At 46.7% G+C, this 25,863-nt stretch overlaps 1 protein-coding gene across 2 annotated transcripts; it reads right to left on the bottom strand.

Annotated features, from left to right (window-relative positions):
• Window positions 1-51: 51 nt before the first annotated feature.
• On the bottom strand, window positions 52-11,227 carry LOC122911999 (carcinoembryonic antigen-related cell adhesion molecule 1-like). 2 transcript variants are annotated; one of them, XR_006385526.1, is made up of 7 exons: window positions 11,081-11,227; window positions 9,896-10,255; window positions 7,779-8,057; window positions 7,151-7,405; window positions 5,074-5,352; window positions 3,853-4,064; window positions 52-231 (listed from the first exon to the last, which is right to left on the bottom strand). XR_006385526.1 is itself a non-coding variant. In XM_044257241.1 (6 exons), the coding sequence occupies exons 1-6, from the start codon at window positions 11,142-11,144 to the stop codon at window positions 3,985-3,987; spliced, it is 1,317 nt and encodes a 438-aa protein (XP_044113176.1). In that variant the 5' UTR covers window positions 11,145-11,227; the 3' UTR covers window positions 3,579-3,984. The 2 variants fall into 2 exon arrangements, 1 of the variants encoding a protein (XP_044113176.1); XM_044257241.1 differs by lacking the exon at window positions 52-231 and having other exon boundaries at window positions 3,579-4,064.
• Between the last annotated feature and the right edge of the window lie 14,636 nt (window positions 11,228-25,863).

The raw sequence follows: 25,863 nt of genomic DNA, 5'->3' as shown, positions 1-25,863 counted from the left end.
TCAAAGATCATGGTCCCCGTCCAGGGGGCTTGGAATTGGAGGGTGGTTTAAAGGGGAAAACATGAGAAAAAGGAGGGCGGTTGCATGCAGGAGAAGCAGCTGCGCAGGCAGCTGGTAGTATGTGGACATGACATTCAAAAGACTTGCTGGCACCCAGGGCAGCTGTTTTCCAATATAGGCAGGTCTTATCTCCTGGGAAAGTTTGGTCCATCACTCCTTAAGGCCAGTGGTCTGCAAATCCCAAGGAAAGAAGCTTAGTTTTGCTACAGATCATGGGACTTAGGTCAGCAAGCAAGGGGTACACATGATTGGAGCAAGTGAACCCTTAAACCTGGTGGAGTATGTCACAATGCCATATTGCTTTCATGACTGCCGTTTTGTCATGTAACTTGCAACCAGAAGGGTGATGCCTCTAGCTTCATTCTTCCTGCCCAAGATTTCTTTGGCTATTTGACATATTTTATGGTACCATCCAAATTTTAGAATTGCTTTTCATCTTTCTCTGAAAAATGCTGTTGGAATTTTGATGGGATTTGCATTGCATCTGGAGATCATGAGGAGCAGTATGGCTATTTTAACAGATTAATTCTTCCAACCCATGGACAGGTGCTATCTTTTCATTTATTCACCTGTGCTCAATTTCTTCCATCAATGTCTCATGGTCTTCAGTCTAAAGATCTTTCCCCTCTTTAGTGATATTTAGTCCAAATTATCTTACTGTTCTTTTTAAATTTTTTTTTAAGAAAAGACTGAATTCTTTTACTTAGTTATAAACAAGTTACTTGCAGCATAACTTCTTTTCCACGTAGAGAGCTTTCAGTAGGTTCTTAAACAATAGGAAAACATTTACTGTTAATTGCTTTGAGACTCTTCCACAGAAACCATGCCCATAGAGTGAGGTTATCACAGTGTTTCTCTCCACTCTAAGTATATTATTTTAAAGTACACATGAAATTTTAAATGTGTACAAATTCAGAGATGTAAGAAACTTCAAAAGACACAGATGCAGCGTGTAGGAAGGTGAAGGCTGTGAATGCCCCTTTCATTTAGTGCATCCTTTATTTTGCCTTGTTGACAAATAAGCAGCTGTTGCTGCGATTCCCTGGACCCAAAAAGAGCAGATTGTCTAAAGAATAGAATTTCCTCTGCCATTCTCCTACGTATGAAGCCTTTCCAAAGCCAAATGCCAAGATACCAGCAAGTAAATCTTTGGGCAGTGATCCAAAACAACAGACTCTGCTTTCTTGGTGGTGGCAAATGGGGACGCTTGTCTTGCTTCCCACGAGTAGACACTGAAGCCCTGGTGTCTTTGTCTTTGCTTCTCCTCTAGTTGCGTGTACTCTGCTTATTCCCTGACCCATAGTCTGTGGGGGTTGGGGGATGCCTCCCTGGTGGTGTCTTTGGGGCCCACAGATCAGAGCTCCCTCCCTCTGCCACTACAGACTGGTCTATTCCTTGCCTCCCCAGGGGCTTGGTTCCACCCCTCACAGCCAGGGCAGAGCAAAGCACTTCATCGTTTCTGACACCATTGGAAATGGGAATATTTTCTATATTTCTTGGCAGTTCCCCACAGGCTCTTTGTTGGTGTATAGAAGTGCCCTGATTTCTGTAGATTGATTTTGCATCTTGCAGTTTTCTTAAATTTGTATATTAGTTTGGAACGTTTTTTCATGGAGCTTTTGGAGTTTTCTCCATGTAAGATCATGTTGTCTACACACAAAGAGAATTTTACTTCTTTTTTTCTGGCATGAATGCCTTCTATTTATTTTTCTTGTCTAATTGCTTTGGCTAGGAGTCTCAGAATTCTGCTAAATAGAAGTTGTGAGGATGAGCACCCTTGTCTTGTTTCTGATTCTAATAGAGAAGCTTTCAGCCTTTCCTCACTGAATATGATGTTGGCTGTGGCCTTGCCATGAACAGCTTTCATTCTGTTGGGGAGCAGCATGGTAGATGGCTTTCTAATCTTGTAATTTCTGTATACATATCTGTCTTTGCACAAAAGATGCCCACTGATTAGGAAGGGGAGCACTCCTGCATGTTGGTGAGAATGTAAACTGGTGCAGCCCATCCGGCACACAGTCCAAAGCTTCCTCAAAATTTAAAAATAGAATTACCTGGTGATTCAGCAAGTGCTCTCCTAGGTATTTACCCAAAGGAAACAGAAATACTAATTCAAAAGGATACCCACACCCGACGCTTATAGCAGCATTACTTACAATAGCCACACTATGGAAACAGCCCAAATGTCCATCAGTTGAACAGATAAAGAGGGTGTGGTGCATATATGCAATGGAATACTTTTCAGCCAAAAAAAGAATTAAATCTTCTCATTTGCAACTATGTGGGTGGAGCTGCCATGTATTATGCTACGGGAAATACATCAGAGAAATACCATATGATTTCAGTCATGTGGAATTTAAGAAACAAAGCAAGTTATAATAGGGGAAAAGGAGAGAGAAAGAGAGAGGCAAACCAAGAGATAGACTCTTAAATACCGAGAACAAGCTAATGGTTGCCAGAGGGGAGGTGGGTGGGAAATGAGTCAAAGAGGAGGTGAGGATTAGGGAGGGCATCAGGTGTTGTCTGGAATGTTCAATCAGTATAATGTACACCTAAAACTAACAGTACACTGTATGTCAAATAACTGGAATTTATTTTATTTTTAAGGATTTTAAGGTTGATTTGAGAGAGAAAGGGAGAGGGAGGACGAGCAGGGGGAGAGGCAGAGGGAGAAGCAGACTCCCTGCAGAGCTCGAGAGGAGGCTGGATCCCAGGACTCTGGGATCATGACCAGAGCTGAAGGCGGAGGCTGAACCCACTGAGCCACCCAGGTGCCCCTATTTTTTAAATTTTAAAGATTTGTTTTTTTGAGAGCAAGGGAAGAGGGGAGGGGCACAGGGAGAGGATCTCCAGCAGATTCCCCCTTAAGCACGGAGCCCTTCAAGGGGCTCAATCCCTCAACCCTGAGATCAAGACCTAACAGAAACCAGTAAGCAGGCTGCCAACTGACTGAGCCACCCAGGTGTCCCAACTAACTAGAATGTTCCTCTTGATATGGTGCATATAAAATGCAGGAAAGATTCTTCCCTCAAGAAATATAACCTGAAATCTATTTAAGCTTTGAGATTCATTTTCCAATTTGTAGGAAATACAGGGTTTGGAGAAGTAACTGAAATGACACCATAAGGAAACAAAGTCAGAATGTGGGTGTTCTACAAGACAACAGGTCTGCTCTGGTGGTTTCTGCAGAGTCTGTTTCATGGAAAAAACTGAGGGGGTAAGAGGACTGTTATAGTATGAACAGTTTCGCTTACTGAATCTTCGCACACACACATAGGTGTGTGAACACACCTATGTATCTAGCAGCTAGTTCAGGAAATAGAACATTGCTGGCACCCTAGAAGTTGTTGCTCTCTTCCATTTATAAATGTCTTTTTGTTAAAGATTTATTTATTTATCTATCTATCTATCTATTTATTTATTTATTTGAGAGAGGTGAGGGGCAGTGGGAGAGGGAGAGAAATCCTCAAACAGACTCCCTGCTAAGCACAGGGCCGACATAGGGATCAGTCCCAGGACCCTGAGATATAACCTGAGCCACAATCAAAGGCCAGCTGCCTAACTCACTGAGTCACCCCAGGTGCCCCCCATTTATAAATTTCTAATGTTGAATCACCATTGCTTTACTGGTACAATTGGAACTTAGTTACGGTGTGCTGTCTTATTCTACACACTGTTGGATTTCGTTTGAGAATACCTTGTTTAGTATTTTTGCTTCTCTGTTCATGAGTATGATATTTTCATCTTTTTGTACTTTTGTTGTTCCTATTTCAATTTAAAGATTCTACTAACCTCAGAATGAGTTGGGGCAATATTCCCTCTCTATTCTATGGACAAATTTGTATGATTTTGAGATGATCTGTCTTGAAAATTCTGTGGAACTCTGAGAAAACTGTGTGGAGCAGGAGACACTCCAGGAGGGAACTACAGTGCCAGTCCGACCAGGACCCCGATTGCAATGCCAATTATGGACCCCATAGGGAGGCCTGTGGTGCTTCTTTCATCTGAAATAAAAAGAAAAAGGGAGGGGTATGAGTCCAAAGTCAAATATGGGGAAACCAGGAGTGGTCATGTGGGAAGGGCATGCTTCGGGAGGAAGGAAAGGCCATTGAGGTCTGGGAGGCATGTGTGTTGTCACCACAGTGTCCCCATCTCCTTGGTTGCTGCATCATTTCTGTTCCTCACAGTGAAACTCTGGACTTCCTTTAATTTTCACATTTTCCTCCCACCCCCAAGGGCCAAGGCTGGCATCCTGTTTATTTTCCTTTCACATTATGCCTCTTCCCTGTGTCTTCTGTTCCATCCTCACTGATGGTCTTAGAGGGAGGCCCTTACCTGTCCACTCAACACTGATTAAAGATAATAACCCCAGCTGACTTCTTTCGAGGTCTGCTCTGTGCCAGGCACGAGGGAAATATTTATGTTGACTCATCTGCTGCTTTCCTGCCCACGAGGGGCCAGGTGTCACGCCCACTGTGCACAATGAGAAACTCAGTGTGTAAAGGGCTTCACTAAGGAACAACTGAGTGTTTAAAGTGAGTACTATAATCAGTAAACCAGTGAAGGTCAGAGAGCTGGAACGTGATCAGACAACAGTCATCCCAGTTCCCCAAGACATTACAGCTGGCAACAAAAATGTTAATAACCAAAGGACAATAGCTGCTAAATTGGACTGAGCCCCAAATCTGAGTGTGACGCTGTCTCAGGATTTCATCTCATGAACTCATACTAACTATACTAACTACTCTCACAACTTTCCTGAGATCCAGCTGTTCTTTCCAGTTTTAGAGAAGAGGAAAATGAGGTTCAGGAGGTTGAATATCTTGCCCGAGTTCCAACAACTGGTACAAATCAGACCAAGATGCTAACAAGATTCATCTAATTCTGGGGAATTTTATCCATATTGCCCTAGAGGCTCTGAAGGAGACTCCCACTTCCTGCAGGCTGCCACTCATTTCACGCTGCCTGCCATGAAATATTAGGGAGGAAGGGGCGAGTTCGAGGGTCACTCACAGCTCACAGCCAGCCTCACAGGGTCACTTTTCCTGGAATCGCCTGGGTTGGAGACCTCACACTGGTAATTCCCGGCATCCTCCTTCCTGACAGGGCGTATGGTGAGGGTCCTGTTGTCCTGGGACAGTGTCATCCTCTCCATGAGCTTTAGACTCTGGCCATTGAAGAACCAGTGAATGGAGACCCCAGTGTTGTTTGTGGAGCAGGTCAGGATCACAGAGTCCTTGTCTTCTGTGACTGTGGTGTTGCTGGCATGGAGAGAGGGCTTGGACACTGCCTCTGTAGGGAAATACAGGAAGTGACTGAATGAGAATGGGCCTGGGGCCCGGGTTATGCTCCTTCCTTTGAGATCTCTGCCACTCTGAGGGCCCCCATGAGCTCTGTGAATGTGCCCCAGAGTATGGCCCTGCTGTGCAGAAGGATGAGTGTTTTTGTTCACGGACAGTCGGTAAGGAGAGGGCTGTACCTTCCCCTCTCACCCTCCGTCACATGTCTGCTCTGCCGAGACACCGCTGTAGTATCATCAACAAGAAACCTCGTAGCCCATGGGGCCAGCAACCTCATTATCATGAGGAATTTTTTCCCATGGGCTTCTGTGTGGTTTTCTTGAACTTTTGTGACATTAAAAGATAGGGCCTCATTCCTTATATTCCTTTCCATATATATTGGAGGAGGAAGGTTCACAGCCCTTCTTATCTCTGTGTCCAAGGCAGCTTCATGTAAGGTAGGGAAGGCATTTACAATGTTATAATTTACTAGGAAATGAGAACCTCCTGCCCCATCTTCATTAACTTAGGAATCAAAGTTTTCAATCTACAAGATTTCTCACTCGGACGAAGACTTTTACTTACAGATCTGTGGCTTGACTCTCATGGTGAAGCACTTCTGCAGAGTGGTTACTGTATACAGCATATTGGCACCCTTACAATATAAAGAAACTACTGCCTCATAAAAAAGGCCTTATATTAAACACACACAGCCAGTATCATCCCCCATGATGAAACATGGAAGCCTTTACTCTAAGATCAGGTAGGAGATAAACATGACGATTTCACTGCCTGTATTTGACACAGTACAGAAGTCCAGGCAAAAATAATTAGGAGGGGCACCTGGGTGGCCCAGTGGGTTAAAGTCTCTGTCTTTGGCTCGGGTCATGATCCCAGGGTCCTGGGATCGAGCCCCACATCAGGCTCTCTGCTCACTGGGGAACCTGCTTCCTCCTCTCTCCCTGCCTACCTTTCTCCCTACTTGTCATCTCTGTCTGTCAAATAGATAAATAAAATCTTTAAAAAATTTAAGAGTCAAATAGTAAAAGTCTAAAAACAAACATAATACAAAAACTTACTGAAGCTGAATTTCCCAATGATTTTTTAGATATGATACCCAAAGCAAAGACAATAAAAGGAAAAAGCAGATGAATTGGATTACATCAAAATGGAAAACTTCAGTGCATCAAAAGACAGAATCTGGAGAGTGGTAGTACTAGTTATGGAATGAATAGGATATAGGGATGAAACGTACAACATAGGAAATATAGTCAATGGTATTTTGATCAGGCTGCATGGGGACAGATGGGAGCTACACTGTATTGAATGAGTATAACATACAGAGTTGTCCAATCATTATGTTGTACACCTGAAACTATGTCACATCGTGTGTCACATAAAGGTCACTAACAAAGAAAATGTGACGGCAACCCATGGATTAGAAGGAAACATTTGCAAACCATATCTGTAAGAGGTTAATATCCGGATTACAGAAAGGACTTCTGCAGTTCAACAACAAAAAACAACTTGACTAGAGGATCATTCTCCATTTGAGAAGCCCCATTTTGTGCCTGGGGCTTTCTGGAACTGAGAAGCCCCTCCCCACATTCCAGGCTGGACCCAAGGTCTGCCTTGAGAAATCAGAGAGCAAGGGGAGGAAGCACCTGCAGACATGTAAAAGGAGAGTTCAGAGACAGACTTGGTATTTGCTTGTGACATAGCAAATGGGAAATAATTTCTATGCTCTTTTCTGAGAGACAGACAGACCTTCATCACAGCAATCCATGCAGATGCTCCAGGGACCCACTTACCAGAGACTGTGATAGTCTTGACTGTGGTCTTCTTGAGGCGAGTGCCAGAGTTAGAGGCAAGGCAGGTATAGGATCCACTATCATTCGCAGTGAGGTTGGGGATAAAGAGCTCCTGTGTGTCTGTCTGGGGCCTCCCATTGATAAGCCAAGAATACTGTGCAGGCGGGTTAGAGGTTGCGTGGCAGGAGAGACTGAGGTTGGCCCCTGGATGGTAATAGGAGTCTGAGGGGGAAATGGTGGGGGCATCCGGGCCATCTGGAGCAAACAGAATGAAGCCACAGTTGATGCAATGCAAGGGAAGGGGAAGCTCCTGGTCTGTACAAGGGCCACAGTGTCCCTCTGAGCTGGGTCCCAACCTCATTTTATAAAGTCCCAACCAGAAAACCCCTGTGTTCAGCCTGGTCCCCTCACAGGCTGGTGACCCTCTCAGGGAGGAGCAGCCTGTTCCCTCCTAGTCTTGGCTTAGGCCAGGCCTGCCCAGGTTTGCATGGGACAAGCCGCTATGGCCAGCCTGGGCATCCAGCTGAGAGTCATGGACTCGGACCCCAGAAGGATGGATGTGAGCTGGCCCCTGGCTGTGTGGATTTGGGCTGGCAGCCCGGGTTTGAGAGGAATGGAAGCTACTCACAGAGAACATTCAGGGTGAATGGGTCACTACGACCATCACTCACTAGGTTCCGAGTTTCACACACATAGGGCCCTGTGTCATTCCTTATGACACCATGTATAGTGAGAGTCCTGTTGTCCAGGGACAGCTCCCGCCTGGTGCTGGCCGGGCGGCTCTTACTGCTTTCTGACCACAGGTAGCTCGTGTTCTGAGTCTGAGGTTCACAGGTTAATAGCACAGAATCCACATTCTCCACGGGGTCGGAGTTGTTGCTTGTGATGTGGGGTTTGGGTAACTCCGCTGCACAGACAACAGAAAGAATATTGCCCGAGGTGGTACCTGTGATTCCTCCACAGGCATCTTGAATCAGAGTTGGCATCTCTCACCTCTCAGCCAACTGGAGTCCTTCAAAGAATAAGGCAGATCTGTGTATCTCAAGACAAATGCATGAGGACCTGAGCCTCAGAGAAAGTAAACCCCATGGTCTGTGTGTCTGAGAGCACAGGCTGTCTCCAATGTCAATTACAGAGCAGCCTTTGGTTGTGGAAGACACAGGACAGAGTCAGAGACAGCCGTGGACCCCTCCTGGCTCCTCACTGACCTGACAACCCAGCACGGGGATGGGATCTGAGCAGAAATGATACTTGGAGACGACAGGAACAAGCTGGGAGGTCAGTCCAGGACTCAGGTCCCAAAGACCTGGAGGGGGTGGAACTTTGCCCATTTGCTTGATAAAGAGTGAGGCAGTGGCCCTCATGAGGAAGTGACACCTCCCATGGCAGAGCCAAGTCCAATGACCGGCAGAGAGTGAGGGGATGAGCAGGAGGCAGGGGTGTTGAGGGAATGAATGACCCATCATCTCTTCAGAGAGGCGCCCTGGGTGCAGGATCCTAGGAGATCTGACCACCAGGCTCCCTGCCCTCATTGGGAGAAACTCCCACACCCTTCCCTCCTTCCTTCCCAAACAAAAGCAACTGAGTTTCCTACATGTGGACCCTGGGCTGGTTTCAGGGACAGAGTGGGGAGCAGAAGGCCAATCCTTTCCCTGGACACCCAGTGGGAGGGCCAGGAACACACCAAGAAACAATCAGATCTCAAGTCCAGCACAGTGAGGTGAGGCTCAGGCATCTGAGGGGCGGCCAGCTTGTTCTGCCTCTAATTGCTGACAAAGGGTGTTGTGTTCCAGACCAAACACAAACACGGAGCGAGCCTCTGTTTGCTCTCACCGCCCACACCAGCATCCCTCCCTCTGACGGAGGAGAGGATGGGGCTGTGTCTGCACACAGAATCGGGGTCACTCCCATCTGCTGCTCCTCAGTCTGTGTGACCCTGATTCAGTGACGGTGTCTCCCTGTGCCTTGGTTTCCCCTTAATGCACCAGGAAGAATGGTAAATGTCCTCTACTTGCCAGGCCTGTGCATTATCCTTTAAACAACCCCAAATACCTGACCCAAATTTGGGCTACAGCAGCTGGCCAGTCAAACGGCAGCTGTTAACTACTTTACTCCACAAGAGAAGGTTCCCTGGGCTTGATTCTTGGAGAAGGAGGGCTGGCATGGAGCTTCTCTTTGCTCTGTTCCTCCCTGGCGGTGCTGCCCTTCCTCTGGTGTCCCCCAAGTCCCCCAGAGCAGTTGGCTAATGGACTGGGGGCTTTTTAGGTCTGTGCTGTCCATGCTAAGCCTCAGGTGAAGGACCAGGCTGGCCCCTCCCCCGATGTGGCTCTTGAGACTGAACCCTGGTTGGTGACCAGCTCAGGCAGTCAGAAATGGTTGCTCCCAGTCAGGTCTGCCCAGGAGCCCCAACCCCATCCCGGCACAGATGCCCCAGGGTCACTAGAGTCAAAAGCCCTGAGACAGTGGTCTGGGCTGAGCTCTGGTGAGGATATCAGGGACTCCCCAAGCTTGGCCCTGACTGACCCTGCAGGTTCTTTCTCAGATGATCCCAGAGTCTGGATTCCAGGAAAGGAATTCCAGTCTTAGGAAGTTAGTCTCCACTGTGTGTCCTGCACTAAATGCTGGAACCCTCTCCCCACACGGGACATAATGCAGAGAGGGATAGAGGCCCAGTCCTGGCCTGTCATCCTGTGTGAAGCAGGAATTCACCCCAACCAGCACCAGAGATAAGAAGGAATTACTCACGGAATACGCGGAGCTGTCCAGTTACTTGTTCAACTTGAACATTTCTATTCACAATTTGTAGGGTGTAGTATCCTGTGTCATTCAGGGTGATGTTCCGGAACAGCAGGGATCCATTGGGGTACACTGTCTCTCTGCCGCTGTGTGCAGGTCCTGGGATATTTACTTGTACGGCTACTACATATGCTACAATTTGACGGTTGGGCGCTATGCTTTCCCCTCTAAACCAAGTAAGACCTACAAGATCCGCAGGCAGATTGTGGACTTGCAGAAGGACGTCCTTCCCTTCGGTAGCACTGGGCGGCACAGACTCCACAGTGACTTGGGCAGTGGTGGGCGGGTTCCAGAGGGTTAAGAGCGAGACTAGGAGGGAAGGGAGCAGACGGATCAAGGTCTGGACCTGGGTGTCGGAGGGAAAGCTGGGGCCCTGCAGACGGAGCAGGTCCGCATCCCCTAGCCCCCTAGCCTCGGGGTGTGTGTGTGTGAGTGTGCACGGGTATCTGTGTGTCTGTGTGTGTCTCTGCTGGTCAAGGTCAGTGGCATGACCGCACTGCTTCACCTCCGAACTTACTCCCTCTGTTTGGAACAACTTCCTCCCATGTCTGTCGCTCACTCCCTCACTGCCCTTAGATACCTGCTCACGCTCCCTCCTCGGGAGAGACCTGCCCTGACCGCCTCCTCTGAAGACACTCTGTCTCCACGTCCTGAACTTTCCCTGTTCTGTTCCCTTCATGATGCTTGTCGGTACCTGACCTCACATTCTAGATGTCTCTGGATGTCTGTTTTCATCCTCACAGAAGTGAGCACAGGGAGGGCAGGGACTCGTCTGATGTGTGGTGTACCCCCGTGGTCGGGCAGGCAGCAAATACTGGGGCTCAATGAATGTGTCCCCACGGCCCTCCAAGTCTGGCGCTTGTCAAGATCTCAGGTTGGTGGGAAGGGACAGCAATTAGGGTCCCTGGTTGTTGTTGTCATCAGTTTTCCAAATTCAGTGCTCAGTGATGAGTAACTTGGGGAACAGCCCGTGGCTCACCACCTCCAGATCCTGAGACATTTCTGTCGCTGAGCGGCTCCCCCAGTCCTGCCCTGCTCCCTTGTCCCCTCTCAAAGCCCTGTTCCTCCTTGGAGACCCCAGCCAGCCTTTCTCTCCCACCCTGCCACTTCCTCCCAGGGAATTGTCCCTTTCACCTGCCAGCAGGAGGTCCTGCCAGGGGACCCGTCCTCCTCGTGGAGGGCCTGAAGGGGGCTCCATGGTGCCTGCTGCCCGCTCTGTCCCTCCCTCTGTGAGAAGAGCTTCTGCTCCAGAAATGCTCAGGAGAAGCAGTTGTCCCAATGTTGGCTCTGTCTTAAGTGACCTCGGAGGCAGGAGTGTGGGGCGGGGTATCTGCCAGGGCCCCTCCTCCCTCCCCTCCCTCTTCCACCCCTTACCTCCTTCCCCACTTCCTTGTCCCCTTCTTCCCCTTTCATTCTGTCTACATTTCGATTCCCTGACAAGGGTTGAGGCCTCTCCCTCTTCAGCTGTGATTTCCCACTACATGTGAAAGATCCTGGAACCGCACCCAAGAATCAAACAGCACGCCTCCACTGGATGCAAATTGCAAGAGGTTTATTGGTTACACAGGCGCCTGCGGACGCATCAGCCTTTGTGGGCTGAGCGTGCCGGGCTAAGTTGGGGAGCAGATTATATAGGGCAAGGTTGGGGTGGCGGGAAGCGAGTTTACAGAAGCAGATGCTTGGTTACAGGGAGCTGATTGGTTAACCTAAATCAAGCATTGTTAGGCACTGTAACGGTTTGTTCTGGCGGGAAGCGGTGGCTGGAAGCGATCCTACAGAGGCAGATATGCATGGTTACAGGAGTCTAATTGATCAATTTGATTCAGGCATGATTGGGCGTTGGGGTCAGGGCGTTCTGGCGGTTCCTTGGGACAGCACTCTGGAAAGTCCCGGTACATTTTGTTTCTCATTTGTCTCTCCTTTTGACAGACCGGGTGACCACAGACAATGTGTTGCCATCAGGCTATGGGGACAATAGGTTGCTAAAACAAACCTTACCAAGGAGGAAGAAACAAACCTTACCAAGGAGGAAGGGGGTCTTTCAATGCAAGAGTACACACACCCCCTTGTTTGGACAAGCACAAGCCTGTCGAGTTGGGGTCTGGAGACCCACAGAGCTCAGGGTCAAGGTGCAGGGACAGCGCCCCCACAGCCCTCTCTCCTCTCCTTGTGGCTTTCCCCTTCGGAGCAGGAGCCTGGGGGCCGCCTCAGGAACTCCTGTCACCGGGATGTCACCCCTACTGTGCGCTGGAATCACTGTGGAACTGTATCAAGACTGTGAATGCCCACGGGACACCTAGAAATGCTGCTTCAGCAGATGCACAGCTAGGCTGAGACCCCATGATGTGGGGGTGGGGCCGCCTCTCCCCCTCCTGTGCCCATGGAGGGTCTGCAGATCCTGTGAAAATGCAGAGTCTGACTCAGCAGTTGTGGAGTGGACTCCAGAGTCTGCCTCTACTAAGCTCCCAGGTGATGCTGACCGTCCTGGCCCGGGAAGCTCACTCTGAATAGCAAGACTGAGGGGGATCCAGTTCCCTTAGAGGATGGCCCTTCTACCCACTCCCCTGCTGTGGGCACCACACACAGAGCCCCAGGGTCCCCAGATCCCGGGGATGATTGCCGTTTGTAACAGAGAAGGCCAGCTGGGCACCGGTCTCCCCAGTGCTCTCACAGGCTCTGGGGAGGTTGGACTGACTCCTGGCGGCAAGGTCCCAGAGGTGACTCTGGGGGTGAGAAAGGGGCAGGCTGGATGATGACAGGTGAGGGACCCATAGTCTATCCCCAGGTGTCCCCAGCCCAGCCTCTGCTTCCAGGGGCATAGACCCAGGACCAGGTGTCTCAGGAGCTCCAGTCCCAGGTGTGAAGGGAGTTCCCTGTGTGTCCTGGGAAGAGAAGAGATGGTGGGAGGTCAGGCGGCTGCGGCTCCTGGAAATGTTTTGAGGAGATCTTCCCTCTCTGTGTCCTTTGGATGAACTGTGGCCTGGAGACAGTCCGTGTGCTCCTGAGCTTCCTGGGCAGTCTGTGTCCTCTGCCTGGGGGACCTTCCTGTGGTCACCCTGCTTTCTCCATTGGTGGTGCCAGGCAGGGCATGGGGAGCTTCACAGGGACCCCTGACAGATCAGTGTGCTGCTAGGGCCCTAGAAGGAGTGCACAGGACAGAACAGGCATGTGGGAGGGACCCAGAAGTGTCTGTGGGAGAAAGGGATGGAAACCAATCTCTTCTCTCCCTCCTCAGCCAAAGCCAACTTCAGGGTTTAATGTCCTGTGTGTTGTCTACATGTCCCTATGTCGCCCCCTGGAGGCTAGTCTGGGCACAGCACCCGGGATGGTGACCAAAGGATGAGGGTCCTTGAGCCCTGGGCAGAGGTGAGGGACTGGTCAGCCTGGATCTTGGTCCCTGTGGGTTCTAGACTCTCTGACTCCATCCCAGGGCTCCATGAGCCCAGGGAGAAGGTATACATAGTCTAGAAGATTCCTGCTCTTGTGTCAGGAGAATTCTCCACCCAGAGGGATTTGCTCCCTCAGTAGGAGCTGTCTGTCCTCAAGATTTTGAGAATGACCTAGTAGGGGGTCTCTTGAGCCTTTGGGGAAAAAGCACTGGCCTGAGGGGCTGACCACTACAATGTCCTGTCTCCCCATCACAACAGGGAGGGGAGCCATGTGTCCCTGTCTCTCCTCTGCTCTAGGTCTCCCCACAGGAACCAGGAGCTGGAGTGGCCCTACCCAGAGACTCAGCCCCAAGGAAATACAGGCAGATGCTGGGTTCTACTGTCTTGCCTGCCTGGGAAGTTCACCCTCGCTGCCCAGGATACCTTGGGCTACTGAGACATCTTCAGGGAGACATAGCAGGTGTCCCCATAGACCAAGGGTTCTCAGGATGAGAAGTCAGCTCCTGATGTCTTTGGAGGTCAGGGTGGGGCTCTGAACTCCCCTGGTAGTAACTGAACCTAGGGTTTGTGATCCAGAATTTGTGTGAGGTCAGATCTCTGAGAGAAGAGGAAGGACACAGGCTGCCCACCCAGGCCTTCCAAGGGGGAAGAGTCATTCACAAGATCCAGATGGGAGGGGGTGTCCGTGTTGTGGGAATGAATGGGGGTCTGACCTCTAACTATAGAAGGCCCCTGTCCTCCCTCCTGAATCTAGGAGGGATAAAGGCCTGGAAGCTTACAGGGTCAGCTTCGGGCACGTGCTGGCCTCCTCCCATGCTGATGCCAGTGGCCTCAGTCTGCAGGGAAGAGGCTCTGACCCCAGGTTCACATGGGGGGACATTATGTGCTTTCCCTCATGCCCTCAGTGAGTATTTACTGGGCATCTGTGACGTGTCAGGCCCTGGGCTGGATCCTGGGAACTCCACAGAGAACAGGATAGATGTGGGCTCTGGACTCGTGGGGTTTACCCTGTACCAGGGCCAGCAGCACTAGAAAGTCATGGCACTGAGGAGTCAACTATAATCAAGAGGAGGGCCAGGAAGGGAAAGTATCTGGTGCGTCTGGAGCATGCCAGGGGGTCTTAGCTGATGGGGGTCCCATGGAGCACTCCTGAGAAAGTGACCTTTCTGCTGAGACTGGAAGCATGAGAGGACCTTTGCCCCTTGAAAGACAGATGGTGTGGAGGGACGAGCTGTTCACAGAGCGACCAGTCTCAGCGGGCAGATGCCTGGCTGGCCAGAGGGGCTAACGGGGTCCAGTGCGGGGAGCCTGGGGAGCCAGAAGGACTGTGACTGAGTGAGGTTATGGAGACTCAGACCCTGCTAGGCCGTGGAAGAGCTCTGCTGCCTCTGGTGAACTAGGACAGAAATGTGGGAGAAAGTCCCTGCTATCCAGTTTTGAATTTCAAAAAATTTGTACTTCATGTAATATTTCATATACAATTTTACAACTTTTTTGAGTTATACTTGACATATAAGAAACTCAACAGTGGGGGAGGAGTCAAGATGGTGGAGAAGTAGCAGGCTGAGATGACATCAGGTAGCAGGAGATCAGCTAGATAGCTTATCAAACCATTGCAAACACCTACAAATCCAACAGGAGATTGAAGAGAAGTAGAGCAACAATTCTAGAAACAGAAAATCGACCACTTTTTGAAAGGTAGGACCAGCGGAGAAGTGAATCCAAAGTGACCAGAAGATAGACCGTGGGGTGAGGGGCCGGCTCCTGGCAAGCGGCGGAGCAACGGAGCACAATATCAGGACTTTTAAAAGTCTGCTCCATGGAGGGACATCGCTCCAGAAGCTAAACTGGGGGGAAGCCCATGTGGGGTCCCGCAGGGTCACAGAAGGATTGGGGGTGTCTGAGTGTCGCAGAGCTCGCAGGTATTAGAGCGGAGAAGCCAGGTATAGAGACAAAGCTGAGGAGTGAGCTCTCAGATCGAGGTTACCTTGAACCGGTCACAGGCTGGGTGAGCTTGGAGCGTGGCCGGAGGCCACGGAGACGGAAGCGACCGGGCACTTTTCTCCAAGTGCGAGCAATTGAGCACTTTCCTCCAAGCGCAACCAGAGGCCAGGGAGATGGGGGTGGTTGGGCGCTTTTCTCTGAGGGCGCACTGAGGAGCAGGACCCCGAGCTCTTGGTTCCTCCGGGCCGGAGATTGGGAGGCCGCCATTTTCATTCCCGGCCTCCGGAACTTTACGGAAAGCACTCAGGGTACAAAAGCTCCTGAAAGCAAACCTGAGTGGATTACTCAGCCCGGCCCCTGGTAAGTGCTGTGCAATTCCGCCTGGGGCAAAGACACTTGAGAATCACTACTGCAGGCCCCTCTCCCAGAAGATCAACAAGAAACCCAGCCAAGGGCGCCTGGGTGGCTCAGTGGGTTAAGCCGCTGCCTTCGGCTCAGGTCATGATCTCGGGGTCCTGGGATCGAGTCCCGCATCGGGCTCTCTGCTCAGCAGGGAGCCTGCTTCCTCCTCCTTCTCTCTCTGCCTGCCTCTCTGCCTACTTGTAATCTCTCTCTGTCAAATAAATAAATAAAATCTTTAAAAAAAAAAAAAAAAGAAAGAAACCCAGCCAAGACCAACTTCACTCACCAAGGAGAACAGCAGAATTCCAGAGGAGAAGAAAGCAAATCTTATCTGGACAAAAGGACAAGACCGAAAAACTCATCGCAAAAAAAGAACAAGAGGCAGAACCGAAGGCTGGGGACCTAGTCAATACAGACATTGGTAATATGACAGATCTAGAGTTCGGAATGACGATTCTCAAGGTTCTAGCTGGGCTTGAAGATATTAGAGAATAGATAGAGAAGATATTAGAGATATTAGAAGATATTAGAGAAACCCTTTCTGGAGAGATAAAAGCCCTTTCTGGAGAAATAAAAGAACTAAAATCTAACCAAGTTGAAATAAAAAAAGCTATTAATGAGGTGCAATAAAAATGGAAGCTCTTACTGCTAGGATAAATGAGGAAGAAGAAAGAATTAGTGACATAGAAGACCAAATGACAGAGAACAAAGAAGCTGAGCAAAAGAGAGACAAACAAATACTGGACCACGAGGAGAGAATTCAAGAGATAAGATGACACAAAATTAGAATAATTGGGATTCCAGAAAAAGAAGAAGGAGAGAGGGTAGCAGAAGGTATATTGGAGAGAATTATTGTAGAGAATTTCCCTAATATGGCAAAGAGAACAAACATCAAAATCCAGGAGATGCTAAGAACACCTCTCAAAATCAATAAAAATAGGTCCACACCTCGTCACCTGATAGTAAAATTTACAAGTCTTAGCGACAAAGAGAAAATCCTGAAAGCAGCCAGGGAAAAGAAGTCTGTAACATACAAGGGTAAAAACATTAGATTTGCAGCAGACCTATCCACAGGGACCTGGCAGGCCAGAAAGAACTGGTGTGATATATTCAGAGCACTAAACGAGAAAAACATGCAGCCAAGAATACTATATCCAGCTAGGCTATCACTGAAAATAGAGGGAGAGATAAAAAGCTTCCAGGACAACCAAAAACTGAAAGAATTTGCAAACACCAAACCAGCTCTACAGGAAATATTGAAAGGGGTCCTCTAAGCAAAGAGAGACCCTAAAAGTAGTAGATCAGAAAGAAACAGAGACAATATACAGTGATAGTCACCTTACAAGCAATAGTTACCCTGAATGTTAATGGGCTAAATGCCCCAATCAAAAGACATGGGGTATCAGAATGGATGAAAAAAACCAAAACCCATCAATATGCTGCCTACAAGAAACTCATCTTAGACCCGAAGACACCTCCAGATTTAAAGTGAGGGGGTGGAAAACAATGTACCATGCTAATGGACATCAGAAGAAAGCTGGGGTGGCAATCTTTATATCAGATCAATTAGATTTTAAGCCAAAGACTATAATAAGAGATGAGGAAGGACACTATATCATACTCAAAGGGTCTGTCCAACAAGAAGACTTAAAAATTTTAAATATCTATGCCCCTAACATGGGAGCAGCCAACTATATAAACCAATTAATAACAAAACCAAAGAAATACATCAATAATAATAATAATACAATAATAGTAGGGGACTTTAACACTCCTCTCACCGAAATGGACAGATCATCTAAGCAAAAGATCAACAAGAAAATAAAGGCCTTAAATGACACACCACACCAGATGGACATCACAGATATATTCAGAACATTTCATCCCAAAGCAACAGAATATATATTCTTCTCTAGTGCACATGGGACATTCTCCAGAATAGACCACATCCTGGGTCATAAATCAGGTCTCAACTGGTACACAAAGATTGGGAATCATTCCCTGCATATTTTCAGACCACAATGCTCTGAAGCTAGAACTTAATCACAAGAGAAAATTTGGAAAGAACCCAAATACATGGAGACTAAACAGCATCCTTCTAAAAAATGAATGGGTCAACCAGGAAATTAAAGAAGAATTGAAAAAATTCATGGAAACAAATGATAATGAAAACACAACGGTTCAAAATCTGTGGGACAAAGCAAAGGCAGTCCTGAGAGGAAAATATACAGTGGTACAAGCCTTTCTCAAGAAACAAGAAGGGTCTCAAATACACAATAACCCTACACCTAAAGGAGCTGGAGAAAGAACAACAAAGAAAGACTAAACCCAGCAGGAGACGAGAAATCATAAAGATTGGAGCAGAAATCAATGAAATAGAAACTTAAAAAAAATAGAACAAATCAATGAAACTAGGATCTGGTTCTTTGAAAGAATTAATAAGATTGACAAACCCCTGGCCAGACTTATCAAAAAAGAAAAGAGAAAGGACCCAAATAAATAAATCAAGAATGAAAGAGGAGAGATCACAACCAACACCAAAGAAATACAAACAATTATAAGAACATACTATGAGCAACACTACGCCAACAAATTTGACAATATGGAAGAAATGGATACATTTCTAGAGACATATAAACTACCACAACTGAACCAAGAAGAAATTGGTGATATTTCTGAACAGACCCATAACCAGTAAGGAGATTGAAACAGTCATCAAAAATCTCCAAACAAACAAAAGTCCAGGGCCAGACGGCTTCCCAGGGGAATTCTACCAAACATTTAAAGAAGAATTAATTCCTATTCTCCTGAAACTGTTCCAAAAAATAGAAATGGAAGGAAAACTTCCAAACCCCTTTTATGAGGCCAGCATCACCTTGATCCCAAAACCAGACAAGGATCCCATCAAAAAAGAGAATTACAGATCAATATCTTTGATGAACACAGATGCGAAAATTCTCACCAAAATACTGGTCAATAGGATCTAACAATATATTAAAAGGATTATTCACCATGACCAAGTAGGATTTATTCCAGGGCTGAAAGTTTGGTTCAACATCCACAAATCAATCAATGTGATACAATACATTAATAAAAGAAAGAATAAGAACCATATGATACTCTCAATAGATGTTGAAAAAGCATTTGACAAAGTACAGCATCCCTTCCTGATTAAAACTCTTCAAAGTGTAGGGATAGAGGGCATATACCTCAATATTATCAAAGCCATATATGAAAAACCCACTCAATGGAGAAAAACTGAAAGCTTTTCCGCTAAGGTCAGGAACATGGCAAGGATGTCCATTATCACCACTGCTGTTCAACATAGTACTAGAAGTCCTAGCCTCAGCAATCAGACAACAAAAAGAAATTAAAGGCATCCAAATTGGCAAAGAAGAAGTCAAACTATCACTCTTTGCAGATGATATGATACTATATGTGGAAATCCCAAAAGGCTCCACTCCAAAACTGCTAGAACTTGTATAGGAATTTGGTAAAGTGTCAGGATATAAAGTCAATGCACAGAAATCAGTTGCATTTCTTTACACTAATAAGACAGAAGAAAGAGAAATTAAGGAGTCAGTCCCATTTACAATTGCACCCAAAACCCTAAGATACCTAGGAATAAACCTATCCAAAAAGGCAAAGAATCTATACTCAGAAAACTATAAAGTACTCATGAAAGAAATTGAGGAAGACACAAAGAAATGGAAAAATGTTCCAAGCTCATGGATTGGAAGAACAAATACTGTGAAAATGTCTATTCTACCTAAAGCAATCTACACATTTAATGCAATCCCTATCAGAGTCCCATCCATTTTTTTCAAAGAAATAGAACAAATAATCCTAAAATTTATATGGAACCAGAAAAGACCTCAAATAGCCAAAGGAATATTGAAAAAGAAAGCCAAAGTTGGTGGCATCACAATTCCAGACTTCAAGCTTTATTACAAAGCTGTCATCATCAAGACAGTATGGTACTGGCACAAAAACAGACACATAGATCAATGGAACAGAATAGAGAGCCCAGAAATAGACCCTCAACTCTATGGTCAACTAATCTTCGACAAAGCAGGAAGGAATGTCCAATGGAAAAAAGACAGCCTCTTCAACAAATGGAGCTGGGAAAATTGGACAGCCACATGCAGAAAAATGATACTGGACTATTTCTTTACACCACTTGCAAAAATAGACTCAAAATGGATGAAGGACCTCAATGTGAGAAAGGAATCCATCAAAATACTTGAGGAGAACACAGGCAGCAACCTCTTTGACCTCAACCATAGCAACTTCTTCCTAGGAACATCGCCAAAGACAACAGAAGCAAGGGTAAAAATGAACTATTGGGATTTCATCAAGATCAAAAGCTTTTGCCCAGCAAAGGAAACAGTTAACAAAACCAAAAGACAACTGACAGAATGGAAGAAGATATTTGCAAACGATATACCAGGCAAGTATCCAAAGGGCTAGTATCCAAAATCTATAAAGAGCTCAGCAAACTCAACACCCAAAGAGCAAATAATCCAATCAAGAAATGGGCAGAGAACATGAACAGACATTTCTGCAAAGAAGACATCCAGATGGCCAACAGACACATGAAAAAATGCACCACATCACTCGGCATCAGGGAAATACAAATCAAAACCACAATGAGATACCACCTCACACCAGTCAGAATGGCTAAAATTAACAAGTCAAGAAATGACAGATGCTGGTGAGGATGCGGAGAAAGGGGAACCCTCCTGCACTATTGGTGGGAATGCAAGCTGGTGCAACCACTCTGGAAAACAGTGTGGAGGTTCCTCAAAAAACTGAAAATAGTGCTACCCTATGACCCAGTGATTGCACTACTGGGTATATATCCTAAAGATACAAATGTGGTGCCCCAAAGGGGCACGTGCACCCGAATGTTTATAGCAGCAATGTCCACAATAGCCAAACTATGGAAAGAACCTAGATGTCCATCAACAGATGAATGGATAAAGAAGATGTGGTATATGTACACAATGGAATACTATGCAGCCATCAAAAGAAATGAAATCTTGCCATTTGTGACGACGTGGATGGAACTAGAGGGTATTATGCTTAGCAAAATAAGTCAATCGGAGAAAGACAACTGTCATATGATCTCCCTGGTATGAGGAAGTGGAGATGTAATGTGAGGAGGTTGGGGGGCAGGAAAAGAAAAAATGAAAGAAGATGGGATTGGGAGGGAGACAAACCATAAAAGACTCAATCTCAAAAAACAGACTGAGGGTTGCTGGGGGAAGGGGGAACAGGAGAGGCTGGTGGGGATATGGACATTGGGGAGGGTATGAGCTATGATGAGTGCTGTGAAATGTGTAAACCTGGCGATTCACAGACCTGTACCCCTGGGGATAAAAATACATGATATGTTTATTAAAAATTAATTAATTAATTAAAAACAAAACAAAAGAAAAAAAAAAAAAGAAACTCAACAGGGGCACCTGTGTGGCTCAGTTGATAAGAGTCTCCTTTTGGCTCAGATCCTGGGAAGGAGCCTGTGGTGGGCCCCTGCTCAGCACATAGTCTGCTTCTCCCTCTCCCTCTGCCCCACTCGTGTTCTCTCTCTCTCTAAAAATAAGTAAATAAATCTTTAAAAAATACTATTGGGGGGGGTCCTGGGTGCCTCAGTGGGTTAAGCCTCTGCCATCGGCTCAGGTCATGATCCCAGGGTCCTGGGATGGAGTCCCACATTGGGTTCCTGCTCAGCAGGGAATCTGCTTCTCCCTCTGCCTCTGCCTGCCACTCTGCCTGCCTGTGTACACACATACACTCTCTCTCTCTGACAAATAAATAAAATAAAATAATAAAATTTAAATATTAAAAAAAAAGAATCTTTCTGGATTCTGTGTGCAGAAGATACACTGCAGAGAGGCTAAGGCCACCAGTGAGGAGACTGTTGCAATTTAATCCAGGTGAGAGACACAGGTGTTTTGGACCAGAGTGGCACTGGTGGAGGTGGTGACAAGTGGTCTGATTCTGGGTATACATTGAAGATGGGAGTCAAATAGGATTTTCTTGCAGATTATATGTAAAATGCAAGAGAAACAAGAGTAGGGATGACTCCAAGACCGTTGGCCTAAGTAGCTGGAGGAAGTAAGTTGCCATTTATCTGGAAATGAAGAAGACAGCAAGAGGAACACACTTGGGGTGTAGGTTGGGGAAGGCGAGGAGGGGTAGCTTTGGGTATGTTAAATTTGAGCTTATTGGACATCCAAACATTGATGATAAATAGGTATTTGGATATATGAGGTTGGAGAGGTACTGGCTGGAGAGAGAAATGTGGAAATGCAGGTAGTATTGTAGGTAGGTAGTATTGTAAAGCCTTAAGATGGGCCAGCAGCATGGAGTGCAGGTGGGGCTGGGTAATAAAGAAGAGAGGGTGGAGAACTGAGCCTCAGGGCTCTCCAGCATCTAGAGAGTGGGAAGATGATAAACATGACAAAACGTTTGTTCTTCACAGGGCCACTGGAGAGGCAGGAGGAAAGCCAAGCGTGCTGGCAGGCAAACACATGCCGGTGTAATTCAGGTTAAGATGAACGCTCAGAATTAGACATCAGCTTTAGTAACATGGAGGCTCCCTTCAAGGAGTTTTACTAAAAAGGGGTGGAAGGTTTAGGAAGGAGTGGAATCAAGACAGGGTATATTTTTTTAATAGGATGAGAGAACTGGTAGCATGTTTGCATTCTGATGCGAATCAGTCAGTAGAAGGGAAAACTGAGCTCCAGCAGATAACTTCCCAGTCTGAGTGGCAGGAATCCAAGAAGGAGACCGGCCTCTAATGGCCCTCCCATGTGGGCATCCCCTCCTTACCCTTGGGTGCGGGAGATACAGCCTCTTCCTCATCCTTTTCAGGAGCCATGGCATTCTATAATGGTCATGTCTGTGCTCCTGACTAACGCACTCAAACAGAATGAAGTCTGACCCAAATAAAGAGTCCTAATGAGAATGAACCAAAAACACTGTATCACACTAGGCAGGAAAGTACTACAGGAACAGAATCCATGACAACTGTGATTCCTGAGTAGTCACCCCACCTGGTATAACCTGGCCTCCAGACTGGGGATAAGAAGGGAAGATGGAACCCTTGAGCATAAGGCAGAGCCATCAGGATATATGGGAGTCTGTGTCATTCCTGCTGCCTCTGTCTTGGTGGTGTGGGTGTCCTGCAGGCGAAGCTGGCGTCCTTTGTCACAGAGCTAAACACACACCTGGACTAGGAGTTGGAGGAGCTGAAAGAAGGTGTAGGGCAAGGCAAACCAGCAGAAAAGCAACAACTGGGGAGAGCCGCACAAATGCCCGCCTGGATCTTCCAGGTGAAACTGCAAGATGGTGGCCATTTCCGGCAAAAAGGTCTCCTGTGGCCCAGCCTTGAGGGAAACCTCCAGGGAAGGGAATTCTGGGAGATGTAGTTCAGTCTAGCCAAATCAACCTCCTACAAAGTCACTCCAGCTTTCACAGGCCTGAGTATCCTGCCCTGGATGTGTGTTCTTGCAACCAGGAGTCCCAAGAGGCCAGGGATAGATGGCATTCTTATCTGGAGATTGGCACAGAGGAGGGGCCTAGGAAACAATAAGTAGGGGTATAGCTCAATGGTAGAGCATTTGACTGCAGGAAACTATAAGTGAATTAATCAGTGGTTCTTGAAGAGACACGGAGTCCTAGATTCTACATTTAAATCAGAAACCTATCTAACAGTGTCATAGACTTTACTACCACCACGTGTATTGGAAAAGATGGACCTTTCCATGGCCTGAAGAGGATCAGGATATGCGACACCCCCCCGCCCCAACCGAAATGCCACTTCAGCATAAAGATTATTTTGAGCAGAGGCCAACTTAGAATCAGCACACGTAGGATGAGTTATCCATCCTCCCCTTTATCTGCCTTAAAAGCAGGGCATAAGTTTCCCCTGGGAAGTTGTGTCCCCATCCTGCTCCAGAAAGAGAAGAGCAACGTACATTCCACCTGCGACAGGGAGTCAGCACTGAGACAAGTCTGCATGAACAGACCTCCCTACAACAACCCTATTGTCCATTCTTATCCCCATTTATTTGTTGGTTGCTTCTTCAAGATTTATCATGCCTTATAGAAGCCCCTGAGTCTAATTGCTTCAAATTTCACTTCTTTGTCAACTCCTGTGCATATAAATACAACTGACTCTTGAACCATGCAGATCTACTTTTATGTGCTGCAAATGTATTTTTTTTAAAGATTTTATTTATTTAATTGACAGAGAGAGGGGACTCAATCCCAGGACCCTGAGATCATGACCTGAGCCGAAGCCAGCAGCTTAACCCACTGAGCCACCCAGGCGCCCCTGCAAATGTATTTTTTCTTCCTTATGATATCTTAATATAATTTTCTTTTGGGGGCACCAGGGTAGCTCAATTTCCTAAGCTGCTGACTCGATTTTGGTTCAGGTCATGATCTGAGGTCAAGGGATTGAGCCCCACATTGGGTTCACATTCAGTGAGGAGTCTGCTTGTTCCTCTCAATTAGCATTGGCTGTTTTAAGTAACAACTCTCCTGGTAATGAACAGTGAGTCATCAGAGATCATGGTTACTGTTAGGATAACTGAGGGAGCACTAAGTGGGAGCACCCACCAAAGCGTCACTAGGACTCTTTGAGGTGAGTGTCTCTGTCCTGTAACTACAGTGTGGAAACTGCAGCTCATCTGGTCACAAAGGCCAGGGAATGATGGCTTGGGATCCAGGCTGTGAGCTCAACTTCTTTTCTGCAGTGCAGCTTAGGGCCATGGGGTGCATTCCCTCATTCACAGTCAGACATTCTACCCATTTCCATATTGTAAATATTCTGGAATATTTACAATCCAGACCCATGTGGCATGATACAGACACACGTGCACACATAGAATATGTAAGCATATGGAAACCCAAACAATGGGCAACCAGTCAAGGGTTAATCCAGTCTGGAAACATCTGACGGGCTTCCTGGAGGGGGTGATGTTGCAACTGAGTCTAGAAAGGGATCAGCTATGATGTTGGGAGAAAGAATTCCATGGGGAAAGACCTGGAGGGGAGAGAATGCTTGATTCCTTGAAGGACAGAGAAGAATTAGGTAAACAAGGAAATGAATAAGAAAGAAGGGAGTTCACAGAAAAGGAAGTGCAAATGACTCCTGATGCTTGGCCCCTTGATTAGAGACTAGAACTTAATTATTTCAACCACTAAAAAGAAAGGACCTCTGAAAAACAGTCTGAGGGGTTTGAAGTGGGGGGGGGGTTGGGGTACCAGGTGGTGGGTATTATAGAGGGCACGGCTTGCATGGAGCACTAGGTGTGGTGAAAAAATAATGAATAATGTTTTTCTGAAAATAAATAAATTGGAAAAAAAAAAAGAAAGGATAATTATGTAATGTGATCAAGGTGCCAAATACCACTACAATGGTAATCATATTACAATATTTAAATGAATCAAGTTAGTAGTAGAGTCTACATCTTGAATTTATACAATGTTAATAGGTCAAATATAGTCAATAAAAAGCGGGGGAGAGAAAACACAACTAAAATAAAGTCTTCCTCAAACAAGAAAACCTCTCCACAAGGTGGAAGAGAAAAAAAAAGAGTTTTATTTTTGAATAAGCATTAAAGAAGAATGTGATGTGCACCACAGGCAACCCACTAAGAAATTGCACAGACAGAGAGAAAGCTCATCCCCTTACTAAGTAGCCAGGCAGTTAGGACTTATTATATACATCTTCTCGGTCTGAACACTATCTAGTCCTCAAGTGAGAGGACTTGACAGCACCTTTGTCACGCATAGTTCATCCTAAATTAGCCTGGTAATTGGAATGACCATCTGTTAACCGGTTTTATCTGAAGGAAAAATAAACTTCTCATATCTTTTTTTAAAGACCTTTCGAGAGAGAGGGAACATGAGCAGGGGAGGGGTAGAGGAAGAGGAAGATGCAGTCTCCCCACTAAGCAGGGAGGTGATGCAGGGCTTAATCCCACGATCCTGAGATAATGACCTGATCCTAGGTTTCTGAGATTATGACCTGAGCCAAAGTAAGATGCTTAACCAACTGAGCCACCCAGATGCCCCTCAACTTCTCATATCTTTATGACTGGAGATAGTTCTGCAAAGTTGGAATGAGGTACCCCACCTCAGTTAGGCTCCTATCCTTGCCCAGAA

Source organism: Neovison vison, chromosome 7, assembly GCF_020171115.1.
Source record: "Neovison vison isolate M4711 chromosome 7, ASM_NN_V1, whole genome shotgun sequence".
NCBI lineage: Eukaryota > Metazoa > Chordata > Mammalia > Carnivora > Mustelidae > Neogale > Neogale vison.
This window is presented reverse-complemented; position numbering and strand designations above follow the sequence as displayed.

Coding starts and splice junctions, on each gene's coding strand:
- LOC122911999 (XM_044257241.1), bottom strand. CDS start 11,144: ATGGAGCCCCCTTCAGGCCCTCCACGAGGAGGACGGGTCCCCTGGCAG. Junction 10,256..11,080: donor GCAGGACCTCCTGCTGGCAG/GTGAAAGGGACA, acceptor CTTCCCTCCTAG/TCTCGCTCTTAACCCTCTGG. Junction 4,065..5,073: donor TGTGAGGCTGGCTGTGAGCT/GTGAGTGACCCT, acceptor TTTTTATTTCAG/ATGAAAGAAGCACCACAGGC.